General features: G+C 51.7%; 1 protein-coding gene across 1 annotated transcript; it reads right to left on the bottom strand.

The window, feature by feature from the left end:
• Nucleotides 1-13: 13 nt before the first annotated feature.
• On the bottom strand, nucleotides 14-18,954 carry CIMIP3 (ciliary microtubule inner protein 3). The gene is made up of 2 exons (XM_068961089.1): nucleotides 18,649-18,954; nucleotides 14-428 (listed from the first exon to the last, which is right to left on the bottom strand). The coding sequence occupies exons 1-2, from the start codon at nucleotides 18,886-18,888 to the stop codon at nucleotides 99-101; spliced, it is 570 nt and encodes a 189-aa protein (XP_068817190.1). The 5' UTR covers nucleotides 18,889-18,954; the 3' UTR covers nucleotides 14-98.
• Between the last annotated feature and the right edge of the window lie 532 nt (nucleotides 18,955-19,486).

The following is a 19,486-nucleotide window of genomic DNA, read 5'->3' as shown; positions in this document are numbered from 1 at the left end:
CACTTTCTGCTCCTCCGGGAGGAAGCAGCCCTTCCCCTTGGGGACCCAGCATTGTGGGGGTGAGGGTGCAGGGTGGGGGGCTTCCGACTGGCACAGGCCTATGAGCGCCACAAGACCAGGTTGGCAGGAGGCACGTCGAAGCGCTTGCGGGTGTGGTCGGTGTCCCGGCGGTACAGGTAGCCGCAAGTGGGCTTCTGCAAGGTGTAGAAGGGGTTCAGGGAGTTGGAGTACTGGGAGGTGTAGAAATTGAACCTGAGCTTGTCTGGGTTCTGCCCTCTGGGGTCCACCACCACTGGCACATAGGCTGCCGCCAGAGTCTGCTCACGGTCCTGCTTCCACGACAAGGACAGGGGACGGTGTGGAGCCTTCACCTTTTGGCCTGATGGTGTCTTCGGCCCAAGACTGGGTACTGAGGATTTCTGTGAGTCCTGCGAGGAAGGAAAGAAGGGGAGAGCTGGGGACTTTGCAAGGGCCAAGGGCAGGAGGGAGGGGGCAGGGGCACTGCTGAGAGGCCCACAGAGCTACCCCTGGAGCCCAGCTCTGCTGGCCCTGGAGCTAGACACTTGCAGGCAGGAGAAAGCCTTCAAGGTCCCCTCACCGGACCTGCTTCTACAGACCTTGGTTTGCTTCTTGGAGACCTCGACCAGCTCAGAGGCTGGGAACCCGGGGTTCATCTCCAACCCCACGCCTGCCCCTTCCCTCTGTATCCGGTCTGTCCATCAATGTCCCCCACATCCTTCTCTCCCTGGCCTCTGCCACCCCTCCATCAGGCCTCCATCCTCTCTCCTACAAGGTGACTCCAGCTTTCTACCAACTCTTCCTGTTTCTTTATTTCTTGCTTTCCCAGCTTGCGCTTCACACTGAATTAGTCTCTCTATTGGTTGGCCCCAAAGTCCATAACATCCTACAGAAAACCCTGAATGAACTTTTGGACCAACCCAATATTTTAATGGCCAGAATATATGGCTTGTCCTCAAAGCATCTTTTGCTGCCCAGAAAATAAAGGCCAAGTCCCCAGCCTGGAAAGACAGGGCTTCCCCAAAACCTGAGTTCCAGCCATCCAGTCTGCCTGTCACTTCCTGGTCACACCTGATCCTTCCAGGCATTCTCACTTTAGCTCAGGCTGTCCCCCGAGACTAGCCTGCCCTCCCTCCCACCCATCAGGGATACTCTTTCTTATTCAGCCCTGAACCCCTTAAGAGCAGCGCTCTCTCACCCTTACCCTTGACATAATAGCCTCCAAAATCCTATTCCTTCTCTTACTCCAGACCAAGACATTGAGTGAACGCTCAATAACTATTGGTTCAACAGAACTGGATTCTAGTAAGGGGTCATTGGCCTTCCAACCAGCCAGCCCCGTTCTAATTTAGAACACTTCTCATTGTTACAGACTGTGTCTCCCACCCAACAATGTCTGCCCCTCATAACCACTCTTGGGTGATTGGGTATGGAGATCCACCCTCCTAGGAGGTCCCTGTTGCAGCCTTTATCTCACGGTACTGACATTTATTTGGTCCTCTGTTGCCACCCTCCTTGACCACCCTGTGACTGAATCATCTTCCTCACCTTTGAACCCCTATACTGTCTCCCAGATCCTGGGTGCCCTCTCACTAGGAATCTTCATAGCTGTGATGGAACAACCCAAAGGCTGAGATCCCTGAGTGTCAGGCAGGTCTGTTGCACTTCCCCAGGCTGCAATTCTCAAGAAGACCCGTTTCCTGTCTGCAGAGGCCCCAGGGACTGGGAGGAAACCCCTACCTGTAGAGCTATTGGAAGTTGAACCCCTGCCATCTGACGAAACCCCCACTACTCAAATCATAATGTACGTTCTGTTGTGTTTAATTTATAAATTATTTGCCCAACTCACACTTGCCCAGGGCTTTTTTCCAAGGCAGTCTCTGCTCCCATAAGTTCCCACCTAGCAATATATGACCTCAGCCTTGCACTTCAAAATTCCCCGTTATCTTCCCACACCAGCAGCTCTCATGGCACCTCCTCCAGAAAGCCTCAGATGCTGTGGCCTCTGCACCCATCTCACCATCCTCTGTGCCGTCAGGCCCTCCTCCTGGGAGGTAGTCCTTTGCTGGGCTGGGACTAGGATGAGGCAAGGCTATGCATTTTCAGGAGGGGCTCATATTCAGACTCATGCAAGGGCACAATGAGTGCTTCCTTTCAAATATTTTGCGCCCTAGCTCCTGTGCTTGCCTCATCTTATCCCAAATAGTGGTCCTTCCAGGCTCTGGCTAATGTCCCAACAGCCTGTACATGCTCTCAGAGGTCAGCACCGCATCCTATTCACCTGGAGAGAGGGGTGCACGAGTGGTCAGCAGCCTTCCCAGACCTGTCCAGGCTCAGTCTTGGGATACAAATGACAAACAGAGGGGCTCACACCGGAAATGAGGTATGAATAGAGATAATCCACGATAATTTTTCACCACTAGCCATGAGCATAGCGCCAAAGTCTTTCAGTGGATTTCCTCTGAGAATCCTCACATTTACCCTTTAAGGAAGGCATCATTATGAGCCTCATTTAAAATTGAGAAAACAGAAGTCAGGAGGGTATTCCCAAGTTTAGGGTCATGTGGCTGGTGAGGAGTTAGGCTGCGATGGGAACCCAGGCCTGGCTGACTCCAGGGGCCACCCCCTGTACCCCACAATACATGCCGTGTCCACAGCACTGTGGGGATTGGGGCCTGCCAATTCATTTCTGTCCTCATTTCAGCATCTTGCTGGCCCCTTGCTAGATGTGCTGGGAGGCAGGTGAGCAGCTAGGGCGACCCCTCGCCAGTCCCCAGGCTCGCTGGTGAGAGAGGGTGGCCTGATGTCCCCGGTGTGGCAGGGACACTGTGGGGTTTTGAATGCTGGGTTTTGGTTCTGGGTCCTTGGACCTGGCAGAGATAGGATGACACCCCAGGAGTGTGAGGTTTATTCTATGAATTATCTCTCAGCGCAGCTGAGGATGTGACGTCAGTTGTTCTATCCATTTGTGCCCCTCTTATGCACCAGGCTCTGGGTGTACAAGTGGCAGAGACACTACACATATGAACACAAATATGAAGCCCTGGGGAGCAGTGCTTCTCAGTCTCGGCCCCGTTGGCACTTTGGGCTGGATACATCTGCTGTGGGGCTGCCCTGTGCATCGCGTCAAAGGATGCTTAGCATCAGCCCTGGCCTCTGCCCACTAGCTGCCAGTAGCACCCCCTGCCAATTGTGACAGCCGAGAACATCTCTCGGTATTGCCAGCTCCTTCCAAGGGCGGTGAGAATCAGTGCTACAGAGTCCATGACAATTTCTCTTTCCTCAGTGTTGAGGCTGAGAGCCTGGAGGTATAGAATTCTCCTTTCCTGGGGCACACAAGCGGCTCGGGCTTTTCACGTTAAGCACGAATCCGAGGATGTGGGCTTCTGGTCCTCCTGACACGGCAGGGAGGCTCAGCCTGTGCCTGTGGAGACAGGGAACTGCAGAGACCCTGCCCCGACCTGTCCCTGCTCCCCAGCAGCTCTTGGCCACCTGGGCCTTGCCCCTCAGGCTCCAGAGCTGGTGTGAGAGGTGACAGAGGCAGGTGCTTTCAGAATTGTTTTGGGGGGTTCTTCCTGCAAGGGGAAGGGCTTGCAACACTCTTTACTAATAGGATCGAGAATCTACCAACTGCCAGTGACTAAGCACTGACCTCTGCGAAAGCCCCAAAGAGCCATTGTGAGATGTTATTCCCATCTTTCTGGCTTTCCTGGTGGCTCAGACGATAAAGAATCCACCTGCAATGCAGGAGACGTGGGTTCAATCCCTGGATTGGAAAGATCCCCCGGAGGAGGGCATGGCAACCCACTCCAGTATTCTTGTCTGGAGAATCCCCATGGACGGAGGAGCCTCCTATCTTTCTAATGCAGAAACTGAGGCTCAGAGGACTCTAAGCACACATGGTTAGTGAGAGGCGTGTAAGAATCTTGAAGAAGTTGCACAACCAGTGACCAGTTAGTGCAGGAACCAGGGTTTGAATCCTCCTCTCCTACTCTGCCCCAGCCCAGACCCCGAGTCTCCCGTCAGCTATGCCCCCGCTGCTGCTGCTGCTATACTTGAGACCCTGCTTGGGCGACCCAGGACCCCCAGCACATCCAGGGATGAGGCTCGCACAGGAACTGGGGAGCGAGGGAGGAGGAAGAGAGAAAGGAGGCGGCGGATGGGAAGAGGAGGAGGAAGCCGGACAGCCCCAGCCTCGTCCCACCCCTCCCGGGGGCCCAGCCAGGTTCCAGGTGACTAAGCTCCGCGTGCTGAGAACACCCCATCCCATGCTCAGCCCAGCACGGCCCGCTCTGGAGGGAGGGTGGGGCCCGACTGCGTACTTCCCAGGTTAACATCTGGTTTCATTTAACCGTCTCCTCCCCTCTCAGGTCCTCCCGGTCAAATGCACAGTGTGTGTGCACTCAGAGAAGTGGTTCACCCCTGGGGGCATTTCCGCCCCCACCCCACCCCGGGGGGACATGTGGCAATGCGGGGAGACGTTTTCGGTGGTCAGAACTGGGGGGTGCTACTGGTGTCCAGAGGCCAGGGGTGCTGCCAAACATCCCACAGGACACTGGCCTCCCCCGCCCCTCCCACAGCGAAGAACCATCAGCTCACAATGCTGAGGCGGAGAAAAAGAGTTTAGAGGTGGAAGGAAGGCCCCCATCTCCCCTATCTGGTTTCTGCTGCCTTAAGCCTCCTCGTCCTCCCGTTCCGCAGGGGGCAATGAAGTTTACAGGGCAAGGAGAGGGTCCCACCAGCCCTTTCGCTCCCTGCTGAATCGCACTCCCCTGTTTTCACTTGGGTTTTGAGTTAAGAGCCAAAAGAAGGAATCTGACCCCCTCCTTCCATGACCCCCACACCCGCAGGCAGACCCACCCAGGCTTTTTAGATATATCATGTGTACATCTGTCCCTGATACCCGGACCGAGAACGGGGAAGAGGGAGACTTCAGGGCGGCACTTTCTGAGTAAGGCAAGAAGACTTCATATGTGAGATGAAGTTCAATACTTCAGGCCCCTCTTCCGGCCCCCGGCCCATCTGCTGGCCTAGTCTGTGCCTGACATGCCACCATTTGCACCTCCCTTTTTCGTGGAAGGCCTTGTGCCCTGTCAAAATGCAAATAGCACTCCGTGAGGCAGCTGGTGAAGCCTCCCAGGGCACCTGATGCTGGAAATATGCCCGGGCTTTGGAGTTTGAAGGTCTAAGCTCAGGACCTGACTCTGCCCTTACAGATCGGGCATCCTTGGGCAAGTCACTGAACCTCTTTGAGCTTGACTTGCCTCATCTGCAAAATGGGGCTAATAAGGCTATCTACTGCACAGCTTGTGGAGGGGGCACCATGAGTTGTGGGAGCTGTAAAAGAAAGTGGTAATTATCATCAGCCCCGTCCAGAAGTTACACAGAGATGTCACACATGCTCGAAGCTTTATGAGCACTTATTTGCCTTCAGTGAGGGGACAGGGACTCTGAAGGGAGTCAGTGAAGAAGCCAGGTGGGGGGGGGCCTCGGCTTCCTCAGGAAGCCTTTACCACCCACTGGGTACCTGCTCTTCCGGTAATTTATTTATTTTTGGCCACACCACGCAGTGTGCAGAATCTTAGTCCTCCAGCCAGGGATCGAACTCGTGCGCCCGGCAGTGGAAGCTCAGAGTCCTAACCCCCGGACCACCAGGGGAGCCTCTCCGGTAATTTATCATACACTCGGCCTGTTTTTCCATCTACGAAGGACAACAGAGACTCTATCTCATAGGGTTACTATGAGTTAATGAGATACTCTCCTTAAGGCACCTGGATGTCTTTAGCCCTCAGTAACTGTTGACCAGCATTATTACTTATCACAAGTGTGCCTAGGAGGTAGGGCCATGCAAACTAACGGTCCAGGAAGCCTCTCAGGGAAGTGAAAGGGCAGAGAGCAAAGGAGCTGAGTGGTGGTCACCTGCCCTCCCCAACCCGGGGAGACAAGGACGGCTCCACAGCTGGGGAACAGGAGTTGGGCAGTGTCACTGGCACCTAAACCTTTGGTAAGAGTCCCTCAGCCCCCAGCTGCACAGGTGGGCTGGCCTGGGGCCTTCACACTCCTTCCTGCCAATCAAACTTCTTGCCACTTTGGGCTGCTCTGTTCCTACACCATGATGTCATCCCACCTGGAACATCCTTGACCAGTGCCTTCCTTGGTGGTGAGATGGAACTTCTGGCGGCCAAGGGCTCCAGAGGTATTCAGGGACTCTTGGGAGGGTACTGGGACACCAAGTCAGGAGAACTTGTATGGGGCTGGGGGCATTGTGACACCTCTTTGACAACATAATTCCTTCTGTCTTCCTAAGGAGATACAGGGGCAGGGCTGGGGGCAGAATTTTCAAGGTCTGGATGGTTCTTCCAACCTTAATACCTACACTCTGCAATTCCTTCTTCCCATGGTGCCCAGGACTGGTGAGCTATGGGTAGTGGGGTGAGTGGAGAGTGGAGGACATCGTTCTGTTTATTCAGGTAACTTGGGGAGTCCTAATGTTCCCCCAGCCCCGCAAAAGGTCACAAGAAATCACTGGCATGGAAGACCAGCTAACTCTCTATTCTCTTTCTTCCTCTCTATCTGCCTTCTCAAGAATAGGAATGAAGGATGATGGATGGATGGGTGGATGGGTGGATGGGTGGGTGGGTGGATGGATGGGTGGATGGGTGGGTGGGTAGGTGGGTGGATGCATGGATGGATGGATGGATGGATGAATGGATGGATGGGTGGATGGGTGGATGGGTGGGTGGGTGGGTGGATGGATGGATAGATGGATGGATGGATGGGTGGGTGGGTGGATGGATGGATGGGTGGATGGACAGAGGAGTAGGAGAGCAGAGTGGGAGGTGGATGGATGCGAGTAGGCGGATAAACGACGGATGAGCAGACCCTCCTGATTGGAGCCCTGGTCACCTTCTTAGTCTCATCGCTTGCTATCTTTTCCCTCACTCTGTGCAGCAGCTACTTTCTTAACATGCCCTGCTCTCTCCCTTCTAAGTCTTTGCATTTGCTGTTCCCTTTCCTAAACCACTTCAAACAAGGGGTTAGGAGATGAAGGGATGGATGGATGAGTGAGTAGACAGGTGGTTAAGTGGGGTGGCCACGGGTGAGTGGATGGGAAGATGGTCCATGTGGATAGATGGTGGGTTGTTGTACAGTGGATGAGACTGCAGGCTCAAAGCCAGACTTCATGAGCGTGAATCCTGGCTCTACCATTTTACTAGTTGTGTAACCTTGGGCAAGTATAAATAACTGACCTCTCTGTACTTCTGTTTACTCATCTGTAAAATGGTTGGACTAAAGGTCCCTAACTACTAATAACAGAGTAGGGCAAAGCACTTAGGACAGTGCCTGGCACAGAGGAAGCACTCAATAAATACTAGCTATTATTGGACTTCCTGGTCCAGTGGTTAAAACTCTGTGCTTCCAACGCAGAGGGCATGAGTTCGATCCCTGGTTGGGGATCTAAGATCCACATTACACACGATGTGACCAAAAATTAAATAAATAAATAAAACTGGCTATTATTATGTGTGGGTGGGTAACTGTATTGAGGGGTAGGTGGCTGAATGGGCTGCCCTCTTGCCATCTTCAAAACCAGATGTCTTCCCTGACACACCTCCTTCGGGTCCCACCTCCGCAACATCAGACTTCCAGGAACGTGTCAGAAATGCCCCATGTCGGACTGCCCTGAGCTTCTCCCTGGGTCAGTGAGGAGGAAAGGAGGGGGCCCAGCATGAGGGAGGCAGAACAGCTGGTGACTTCCTGCCCTCGGCCCACTGGCCAGGGCTGGGCCCAGCCCAGTTTCCTTCCTGGCACTGTCAGCACTGCCTGTTGAGTATGGTGTAGACTTAGACGCCCCCAGGCGGAGTGGGAGTTGGGGTGTTAATGACTTGTACGCTGTGCTCAGATCTCACACCCTAATGGTAATGACCCCTAATTTCTGGAGAGGATGGGAGGGACCAAGAGGGGAGGCAGGCAGGGAGGAGCAGGGAGGAAGGGCAGCCCTGGCGGAGCCTCTGATCTGGGATCTCCAAGGCTCTGGGCAGATGGTATCTTGCTTGGGAGACGGTGGGGAGGAGGGCCTGCTGCATGGTCAGTGCTGAGTTATATTGTTATTATCGTTTCTAAGCCCCAGACAGCACTGAGTCAGTCCTGCCTCCTGGAAGCCCACTCTTTCTGACTTCTCTGCCACACCCCCAGCATGAGCTCATTTTATTCCTCATCATAATTCCTGGAAGGTAAGGAGGGTGATCTGTACCCCACGGCACTCAGTGGGTGTCTGGGAATGATGGGGAGAGCTGGTGACATGCCAGGCTGACTTGTGGAGCCCAAGAAGATCCCCACCCCTTGCCACACATACACCTGTCCTCTGTCCCTCTGTCCCTCCTGCCCTCTTTGCTGTTACAGTGCAGACACGTGGCTTTCAGGGTCCTGCTACCGTCTTGCTTTAAGAAGCCTACTTATTCGAACATCCTCTTTCCACTCCTCCTTGTCTGCTGTGTGATTTGCACAAATTACTTAACCTCTCTGATCCTTATTTGAGTTTCCTTTGTTGGACTTCAAGTACAAACAACTGAGCTATTCTTACAGCTCACATCAGGTGCCTTATCACCACTGGTCTATGAAGTCCTCCTCTCTTGTTATATTAATTTTCCCTCTTTATCTCCAGTCTCCAACCACACTCTCCACCCACGCCCACCAGAGGCAGCTATTCTAATGTTCTTAATAAGTATCTTCTTGTTCAAATGTGTTTTCAAAATACATATTGTTTTGTGTGCAGGTAGTGTTCATTTACATAAGTGGTTTTGTGTGTTCTAGATCTCATTCTGTTGTTTACTTTGATCTCTACCTTCTGTTTTTAAGATCCATCCGTGTTGCTGCATAAGCCTCATTCCTTGCTTCCTTCCAAAGCCTTTCCTCCCAGGTGTCTCCTACTCCCCATCTGCACAAACAGCACGGCAATAACATCACATCCACATGCCTTTATGGACCAGAGTGAAAGTTTCTTTGGGGCCTGCTCCTAACAGAGAATTGACTGGTCACAGGGTATGAGTAGGTGTCATTTGCGGCTTCCCTGAAGACTCACTGGTAAAGAATCTGCCTGCCAATGCAGGAGACTCGGGTTCGATCCTTGGGTCAGGGAAGATCCCCTGGAAAAGGAAATGGCAACTCATTCCAATATTCTTGTCTGGAGAATTCCATGGACAGAGGAGCCTGGCGAGCTACAGTCCATGGGGTCATAAAAGAGCTGGACATGACTTAGCAACTAAACAACAATGGATGTCATTTGAAGTCTTTTCCCTCCATCCACAAGATGCATGTATCGTCCTCTTCCTTTGTAGAGCTGGCTTGGTGGTAGTGGGTTGGGACTTCCCTGGTGGTCCAGTGATTAGGAGGACTCCACACTCCTACTGCTGGGGGCGCGGGTTTGATCCCTGGTCAGGAAACTAAGCTCCCACGTGCCATGTGGTGTGGCCAAAAAATAAATGAAAAAAAAAATTTTAAGATGGTATTGGGTTAATGCACCTAGTCCACTTGGCCCTGTGCCTCACACAGCAAAGATGCTCAGTGAATGGTAGATGCAGCTGCTATTACTTTCAGGTCTCAGGAAGAGAGGGAGAGACAAGATGGACCCACAAGCGGTTGCATAGAAACACACCCAGGGCTCAAGGTCCCCATTCAAGTGTTGGTCTTCAGAACACGTGAAAAGTGTACAGGGCTCCGCTGATTCCTAGAGGGTAGGGGACGGATCCTGAAGGCTAGAGACGGCTCCTGAAGGCTAGAGGCAGAGCACAGAGCTGGTGCAGACGAGATGGCCACGCCCTGGGGAAATACTCCCTGCATCCAGTGTTCACCTCTCTTTCCCCGGAGCGCCTCCTGCATAACAGGCACCAGAGATCCTCGTGTGCTGTTCTGCCTGCACTCTGCCAGCCAAGGAACACATTAATCAGATGAGAAACTACACCTGAGTGTTGGAGCGCACCATGTGACTTTACAGGGCTTGCCAGGTGATTCAGTGGTAAAGAATCCGCCTGCCAATACAGGGGCCACAGGAAAAGCAGTTTCGATCCCTGGGTCAAGAAGACCCCCTGGAGCAGGGCATGGAACCCACTGCAGTATTTTTGTCGGGATAATCCCGTGGACAGAGGAGACTGGTGGGCTACAGTCTATGGAGTCGCAGAGTCGTATATGACTAGGGGACTGAGCGTGAGCATCCCACTTTACAGATGGAGAGACTGAGGCTCAGGAAGCCTGGATGGTCTCACAGGAGGTTCAGTTCAGTTCAGTCACTCAGTTGTGTCTGACTCTGCGACCCCATGAATCGCAGCATGCCAGCCCTCCCTGTCCATCACCGATTCCTGGGGTTTACTCAGATTCACGTCCATCGAGTCGGTGATGCCATCCTGCCATCTCATCCTCTGTCGTCTCCTTCTCCTCTTGCCCCCAATCCCTGCCAGCATTAGGGTCTTTTCCAATGAGTCAACTCTTTGCATCAGGTGGCCAAAGTATTGGAGTTTCAGATTCAGCATCAGTCCTTCCAGTGAACACCCAGGACTGATCTCCTTTAGGATGGACTGGCTGGATCTTCTTGCAGTCCAAGGGACTCTCAAGAGTCTTCTCCAACACCACAGTTCAAAAGCATCCATTCTTTGGCGCTCAGCTTTCTTTACAGTCCAACTCTCACATCCATACATGACTACTGGAAAAACCATAGCCTTGACTAGATGGACCTTTGTTGGCAAAGCAATGTCTCTGCTTTTCAATATGCTGTCTAGGTTGGTCATAACAGGAGGTTAGTGGCACTGAGATCCACATCTCCATGCTGGCCCCCATCCAGTGTTCTTTTTTTAAAAAAAGGAAAAATACATTCCATGCTAAACTATGTTCTTTGGGACTTCTCTGGTGGTTCAGTGGTTTAAAAAAATCTGCCTTCCAATGCAGATTCGATCCCTGGTTGGAAAACTAAGATCCCACATGCCGTGGGGCATCTAACTAAGCTCGTGTACCCCAACTAGGGCACCTGTGAGCCACAACTAGAGAAAGCTCTCTCACCGTAACAAAGAACCCGCGTGGCCAATATTAAAAAATAAATAGTGTTCTTTATTATTTGTAGAATTTTAAGTTAAGACAAATGATCTACCAACAAAGGACATTACTGAAAAGTAAAAGCCCCACCTGTCATCCTAGCACTCCCCACCTGCTCGCTGCCCCAACTACCCCCACACTCCCAGTCAGCTCCACAGTCTTGGTCCCTGCGAACCCCTGGCTGTTCATTCACAAATACACCTTATCTACCTATAGTCACAATCTACATGAGATTTGGGTTTTTGTTTTTGTACTAAATAATCTCCCTTTTTTAAATATACACACATGATTTCAGATGGTAGGATGTGTTTTACAATGGAATATTTTTGCCTGGCTTTTGAACCTAACCTTGTAAACACCTACCCCGCCCTGTCTCCTAGGCCCCCATGGAATTTTCCTTCTTGAGGTTCTTTGTTGAATGGGTACTGCTCTCGTACAGCCTCTCAAGGCCTCTGTTCTGTCTGTTCTGTTCAGCATGTCCATGCCCAAAGTCAAGGCAGGGAACTGGGGTGAGAGCATGCAGGTACTAAGTACCCACCATGAGTCAGACTCTGCTGGGTATTTTAACTCTCTATCTCATTGAATCTCATAACCACCTACATTAATAGCCCCTGTTTTACAGATGAACAAACTGAGGCTCAGAGAGGTGGTATCTCAGCCAAGGTCACACCCTTTCTAAACAACAGAGTCAGGATTCAAACCTATTCCCCAGCAAGGATCTTTCCCATCCTGCCATGGTCCCACCCACAGAGCCCACAGTTACCAAGGGAAATGCGTCCCTTCCCAGCACCCTCAAACACACCACTTCCCACTCAGGGCTGGATCTTGGATCTTCATACTCTCAGGCACCAGGTACTGACCTTGACCACCTTCTCAGGATTTAGGAGTCCACGTTAGCCAGGCTTCCTCTTAGCCTGACCACATTTCCTGGCACCTGCCCAGCCCAGAGGAAGACTGGGGTTGGGAGAGGGGATGGGTGGAGACTGAAGCCCACTCCACCCTGCAGGCTGAAGGGAACAGTGTCAGGAGCTGGTCTGGTAGAAGGCATCTCCAACCTGGAGCAGCGGTGGGACGAGGTGATCCACAGCTCAGTGGATATGGGAATTGGCATGATGGGAGGTTTGACTTTTGCCCTTGCAGAGCTCACCACAGAGACCTGGGGTGGGGATGAGGTGACTCTTGGTGTCTCTCAGCCTGCCCTTCCCGCACTCAGAGTGCACTCCCCCAGCCAGGAGCATTTGGCTTTGTTGGAGGGGAGACCACCACTTTGACAAAGGCCCGGCTGGGTCTCTGGGGAGACTGCACCTACCGGGCCCCCATCCCACCCCACATTCCAGAACTGGCCAGGAAAGTCGGCTCTTGGAGGTGACTAAGTAACTGCCAAGCCAAGATTTAATTACAGGATTGGGCTTTTGGCTGTTTGGAGGGGAGCCTGTTATTTGGCTGTTTCTTTTCCTGGGGGACCAGGTGTGAGATGTCATCATTAGATGGAGTGGGGCTACAACAGGGGGCTGAGCTGGACAGAGAATCAAGCCCCGAGCCTGCCCCAGGGAACCCAGCCTCTAAAGTTGTCAGAAACGGGCCCCCACCTCTCCACGCACCAACATGGAAAAGGAATCTGGGTAAAATGTGGGGGTAGGGGGCAGGGAGAGCCCTGCTGTCTACTCTACAGCCTCAAGCCCTTCTGGGTGTTCATGCGTCACCCTGGTTCCCCCCTTTCCTCCACCCCCAACCAAGGCTAACCCCTAAGGCAAAGGGACCAGAGGGAAAGAAATGAGCGAACACTTGAGGAGCGGCCCCTGGGTGCCAGGCCCTGTGCTGGCACTTCACATCTGTTATTACTCCCATGTTACAGATGAGGAAGCGAGCTCAGAGTTGTTTTTATCTCCCTATATGCAAGCTGTTTACCATGCCCTTCCCTTCTTCCTAAGAAGTGTCCCACAAACTAACAACTTTTTCATTTTCTATCCCCAGCACACGTGTCCAAATCCCCTCCTGCTTATGTCAATTAACCTAATGATTAAGCAAATAACTGATCAATTACACAGCCTCCCATAGTCCCTCAGCCTACTCTTTCTCCTTCTCCTGGTCTTCCATCCAGCTGCTAAAGATCCTTACAAACAGCTGTTACCACCAGTTACCCTTGCCTGCTCCATCACCTGGTAACCACCAACTCTAAGCCTGAACTTCTCAAACTATAACATGCTCCTGACTTACCTGGGAGTCTTGTTATATAACTTACTCATTTTGCAGTACAGCAGAAACTAACAACATTTTAAATCAACTATACTGCAATAGAATTTTTTTTAAAAAACTGCTTAAATTACACTCTCAAAAAAATATACTGCAGATCTTCTGCTGGGTACCTTAATGCAACAGCTCACTGAATCGCATAATGATTTTAAATTAACATCTAATTTTACAGATGAGCAAGTGGACATCTCGAGAGGTTGCTCAACATCTGGAGTGGAGCCAGAGATCCTATATTTCTAGTAAAATCCCAGGTGATGCAGAGGCTGGTTTGTGGTGGGTCCATTTGTTGTTGTTCAGTTACTAAGTCATGTCTGACTCTTTTGTGACCCCATGGACTGTAGCCTGCCTGGCCCCTCTGTCCGTGGGATTTCCCAGGCAAGAATACTGGAGTGGGTTGCCATTTCCTTCTCCAGGGGATCTTTCCAACCCAGGGATCAAACCTGAGTCTCCCGATTTGCAGGCAGATTCTTTATCACTGAGCTACCAGGGAAGCCCCATGGTGCTTCTAAACTAAACTCTCCTGCCGAGTTATTTTTTATTTTTTAACAGCAAATATATTTCCCACGGTTTGAAAATTAGAAAGTGTAAAACAGCATTCAGTGAGAATTCTCCCTCCCACTCTCTTTGCCCTGTTCCCACCACGTCCCCCTAGTAACCACTTTTACTAGTTTCTTAGGTTATCTTTCCTTAGTGTCTCTGTGCCAATACAAGCAAATAAGATTATACATAGTGAAAGTGAAGTCCGCTCAGTTGTGTCCGACTCTTTGTGACTCCATGGATGGTAGCCTACCAGGCTCTGCCGTCCATGGGATTTTCCTGGCAAGAGTACTGGAGTGGGTTGCCATTTCCTTCTTCAGGGGATCTTCCCAACCCAGGGATGGAACCCGGGTCTCCTGCCCTGCAGACAGACGCTTTATCGTCTGAGCTACCTATCCTGCCCCAAATGGTAACACACACACACACACACACACACACACACACACGGTTTTGTCAACAGTTTATCAGTTTATCTGGTAGAAAACTGGACACAGTTGGCTGACTCACTCATTTTTAGAGTTGCATGATTATTCCATTGTGTGATTATGCCATCATTTATTTAACCAGTCATCTTTAACTGGACAATCTGGGTTGTTTCTGCCTTTTTAAGCCCGTCACACCCTGGCTGACCTTGCTGTGACCTCTCTTCCATCTCCCAGTTCCTAGTTCCACCACCCTGAGCCCTTGCAGAGGTCTTCGCCCTTCCTGCCTGCCCTCCTCAGATCCTCCAGCCCACCCTGTTTTCTCCTACTCTGAATCTCTGTTAATCCCACTGTTAGTCTCCCCCTGTTCACTTACCTCCCCGCCCTTCACCTCTCCACGTGTCTCTCACTGTCTCCCCAAATAGACTAAAGCCACTTGAACTCAGGAACCATGTCTCTGATTTCTCTGGATCCTTCATAGTCCAGAGCTGGGCACACAGATGTTCTCAAGATTATTTATAGGGACTTCCCTGGTGGTCCAGTGGCTAAGACTCCAAGCTCCCAATGCAGGGGGCTCAGGTTCAATCCCTGGTCAGGGAACGAGATTCACATGCCACAACTAAGACCCGCTGCAGCCAAATAAATAAATACTTAAAAACAAGAATATTATTTATATGGTGGAAGTTGCGTATGAATGGAATTGCTGGATGGTGACTCTCCTGGGGATAGTTCAGGGTGTAAGAGCCTAGGAGCTACCCAAGGCGGGAGGTCTCCAAAAAGGAAGCCCCTATCTCGTGCCTGAGTATCTGCAGCACTTGACTGGGTTGTGATGATGTCCAGGGCAGGATGCGGTATCAGGAGTCCCCTTGCGCCCTTCCCGAGTGGCCAGTGGGAGGAGCCATGATGCAGAGGTGGGGGTGGGGGGGCGGATCCTGTGGGTATGTGTGGATGCCCCTCCAGTCTCTGTCAACATCCTTGTCATCCTTCAGAGGCCAGCTCAAACCTCAGTTCTTCCAAGAAGCCTTCCTGGACCTCATGCTATTCTACCCTCCTCTGAATTCCTGCTGTGTATGGATCACTGGCAGCAGTCACTGTTCTGTACTTAAGTCATCGTGGTCTGCCACCTTGAATCATGTAAACCCAGTTCCCTGATGAGACCTCAAGACCCTGCAAGGTAGAAATAAGACTTCTATAACTATCTTCTAGCTCCAGTTACCTCAAACCTTCAGCACGGCAACAGGCAACTGGGAAGCCTCCACAAATACTCTGAACAGGAACTGGCTCCTGCAGTGCCCTGGGAGTGGGTGGGGCAGGACAAGGTTGACCACAGACATGTCACCAATCAAAAACATTTGGGGAACACTGTCTTTAAAGATGCTCTGTCCCCCAATTTGTTCCTCAATCCCTCCTCTCTTGGTGGGAAAACGATGACTGAGGGCCCCTCTCATCCTGTCCCTTGACACTGGAGTGGACTTTTCAAAAATGCCACTGTCGTGAAAAACAAAAGCAGAGGATTGCCCTAAATTACGAGACTAAACAAATATGACCAGCAAATGCAATGGGTGAGTCTTTAAAAAAAAAATTATCTGGCTGTGCCAGGTCTTAGTTGCGGCATGAGGGATCTTCGTTTCGGAATGTAGGACATTTTAGTTCTGGCACGCAAACTCTTAGTTGCGGCTTGTGGAATTAAGTTCCCTGAACAAGAATTGAACCTGGGCCCCCCTGCACTGGGAGCAGGAAGTCTTAGCCAGTGGACCACCAGGGAAGTCCCACAGTGTGTGAATCCTGATTGAATTGCAGGTTGGAAAAAAAACAAAAAACTAAAATGACACCTTGGGGGATAATTGGGAAATGTTTAATGGGGAGTATACTTTAGATATTCACAGTGTATCGATTGATGTTAAATTTCTGGTGTGTGATAACTGCATTGTGGTCATTAAGGAGAATGTCCTTAATCTTAGGCAATGGATACTGAAGTAGTGGTCAGGGTGGGGAGATGTGCCATACCCACACCTATGAACCGTCAGCAAAATGAAAATGAAGTGTGTATGTGCACGCAGGTGGTCATTTTACTGTTTCAGTGTTTTCAAAATGAAAAGTTTGGAGGGGAAAGGTTTGTGGTAAAAGAGGGGTGCCATTCCAACTGTCTGGGAGAAAGAGGGGAAATGCAGCTGGGGGTTCTGATGGAGTAGCTCAGGGGAAGCACTTCGACTCTGTGACTCGAATACCACCACGCCCACACACACACACTAGCCTTCCACATGGTCCCCTGAAAGCATTCAAATCTAACCTCCCCACCCCATCCCCATGGCCTAACTCTCTGAATCTTCCACACAGTGTCTCAGGTCCTCATCTGATGGGACCTCCCCTGGTGGAAGGCCACCCCCTGGCCGAGCTAGAACAGCGTCTTAAGGTGCACCTGGAGCATCTTAAAGATGCACAGCTCAACTCCCTGGAGAATGAACTGAACCTCCGTGGGCTTGACCCACCAGAAGTTTTTAAAAATTACATTCACTTAGAGGGTGAAGGAGTAGGCGATGGCACCCCACTCCAGTACCCTTGCCTGGAAAATCCCATGGACGGAGGAGCCTGGTGGGCGGCAGTCCATAGGGTCGCGAAGAGTCGGACACAACGAAGCGACTTCACTTTCACTTTTCATTTTCATGCATTGGAGAAGGAAATGGCAACCCACTTCAGTGTTCTTGCCTGGAGAATCCCAGGGACGGGGGAGCCTGGACGGCTGCCATCTGTGGGGTCGCACAGAGTCGGACACAACTGAAGCGACTTAGCAGCAGCAGCAGCAGCAAAGAATGAAAGGGAACCCTTGGACACTGTTGGTGGGAATGTAAACTGGTGAAGCCACTATGGAAAACAGTATGGAGGTTCTCAAAAAAATAAAAATAGAACTACTATGTGATGCAGCAATATCACTCTTAGGTACATATCTGAAAAAAATGAAAAAAACAGTTTCAAAGATATACATACCCCAGTGTTCACAAAAGCATTACTTACAATAGGCAAGACACAGAGACAGCCTAGTCTAGCAACTGATAAATGGATAAAGAAGATACTTTATTTATAAGTATACATAGAAGTATATATACATTATACACACAATGGAATACTTTTGTTGTTGTTTAGTTGCTTAGTTGTGTCTGACTCTTGTGTGACCCCATGGACTGTCACCCATCAAACTTCTCTGTCCATGGGATTTTTCCAGGCAAGAATACTGGAGCGAGTTGCCATTTCCTTCTCTAGGGGATTTTCCCTGACCCAGGGATTGAACTTGTGTCTCCTGCATCATAGGCAAATTCTTCACCACTGAGCCACCACTCAGCCATAAAAAGAATGAAAACTTACCATTTGCCACAACATAGAAGGACCTAGAGAGTATTATGCTTATAAAGTCAGACAGAAAGCAAACACTAAATGTTTTCACTTGCGGAATCTAAAAAATAAAGCGAATGAATGTAAGAAAACAGAAACAGACCCACAGACACAGAGAACAAAACTGTTAATAGTTGGGGGGGGGTTGGATAGTGGAGAAGGAAGGAGGGAAGGACAAAACAGGAGTAGAGAATTAAGAGGCACAAACTGCTGTGGATAAAATAACCTGCAGGACCTACTGTACAGCACAGGGAATATAGCCGATATTTTATGATAATTTTAAATGGTATATAATCTATTAAAATATTAAATCACTATGTTGTACACCTGAAAATAATACAATGTTGTGATTCAACTGTATTTCAATTAATATTCACAACTTCACAGAAAAAATAAAGAATTTGATGTTAAAAAAAAAACGCACCAAGATTTAGCCATCCTGCATTCTCTTTGGAGCTTGTCAACGAGGATATTTTCCACCCTAGTCATCAGATTGGGACACTAGTTTATTGCTTTTATTTATCGCTTTTCCCTTTTTTTCCTATGGGCATTTCCTTACAGGCATGGGTGATTCCCGCCCACTCTTCCAGGGCCTCTGGGAGCCATCTGCCTGCGCGCTGAGGCCAGCAGCCGCCCCAGTGCTGGACGCACGAGTTGTTTCCCAAGTTCTGGACTGTCCTGGTCGCGAACCGCCTTGGAAGCGGGGACCCGGCCCGCCCCCTCCCTCCCTCGGGGGGAGGGGGCGGAGGAGGAGGCCCGGGAGGCGGCCGCGGGGAGGGGGTGGGTCGTCCCCGCGCTGGGCGTGGGCTGGGCGAGGTTCCCCGGCCCACCGGGACCCGCCAACAATGGCCGGTTGTGGAAGGAGGCGGCAGGAATGCAGCCGGGGGAGTCGGGCGGCGGGGCGGCGGCGGCCGGGGGGCGGGGCCGGGGCGCAGCGGCAGCCTCTTACCTGTCCAGGTAGCTCGCATTTCTCGGAGAGCGGCGGCGCCCCCAGCACCTGTCGCCCGGTGCGCGGGCCGGGAGGACGGCGCGCGGCATGGCCTGGTAGAGGCCCCCGGGGAGACGGTGTGGAGTCCAGTCCGGAGCAGGGCAGGCGAGGGAGGGACGGTCCTCCCCCAGCGCCCGCGCGGCCGGCGGCAGCATGAAAAAGAACCCGGGCACTTTCAGCAAACTCTTCGGCAAGAAACATGCCAACCCGCCCGCCACCTCCCTCTACGCCACGAACCCCCCCTGGATCTTCACCCAGGAGGCCCCGGAGGAGGGGACCCGGGGCTTCGGTGAGTGCGCCCGGGAGCGGCAGCGCGCGGGGGCCTGCGCGTGGTCCCCCTCCCCAAGGGCGGCGCTCTGCCCGGGCTCTGGGTGATCCGCGGCCGCGAGGGCGGGAGACGCGCCAGCGCGGAGGGGAAGCAACGCGTTTGAACCTGTGCGCTGGCCCGGCAGGAGCCTTCGGCAAAGGGAGGTCTCTGGGAAAAGGAAGGAGGGGCCCCTCCCCACCGCAAGGTCAGAGATCTTTGATGGGGAGGCCGCATCTGATCCTTGTCCCTCTCCCCAGGTGTTTGTTTTCCCTCCTCCGAGGAAGTTATGTTTGCTTTATTGTTGCCAGAAAGGCTTCCCGGGGTTTGCGAAACCCTCCCTCACCCTTCCCCCAGCAGTTCTGTTGAGTCTGAAGCCTTGCCTGGATCTGAGGACTTGGGGATGGTCCCTTCAACCCCTACTCTTTCCGCTGCCTCCGTTCCCCCTCTCCCAGTTCCCGGCCGGCCTCGCCTGGCCTGGCGTTGCAGGCAGTG

This window comes from Capricornis sumatraensis, chromosome 22 (assembly GCF_032405125.1).
Source record: "Capricornis sumatraensis isolate serow.1 chromosome 22, serow.2, whole genome shotgun sequence".
NCBI lineage: Eukaryota > Metazoa > Chordata > Mammalia > Artiodactyla > Bovidae > Capricornis > Capricornis sumatraensis.
The sequence above is the reverse complement of the archived record's forward strand: the minus strand, read 5'-3'. Positions and strand labels throughout refer to the sequence as shown.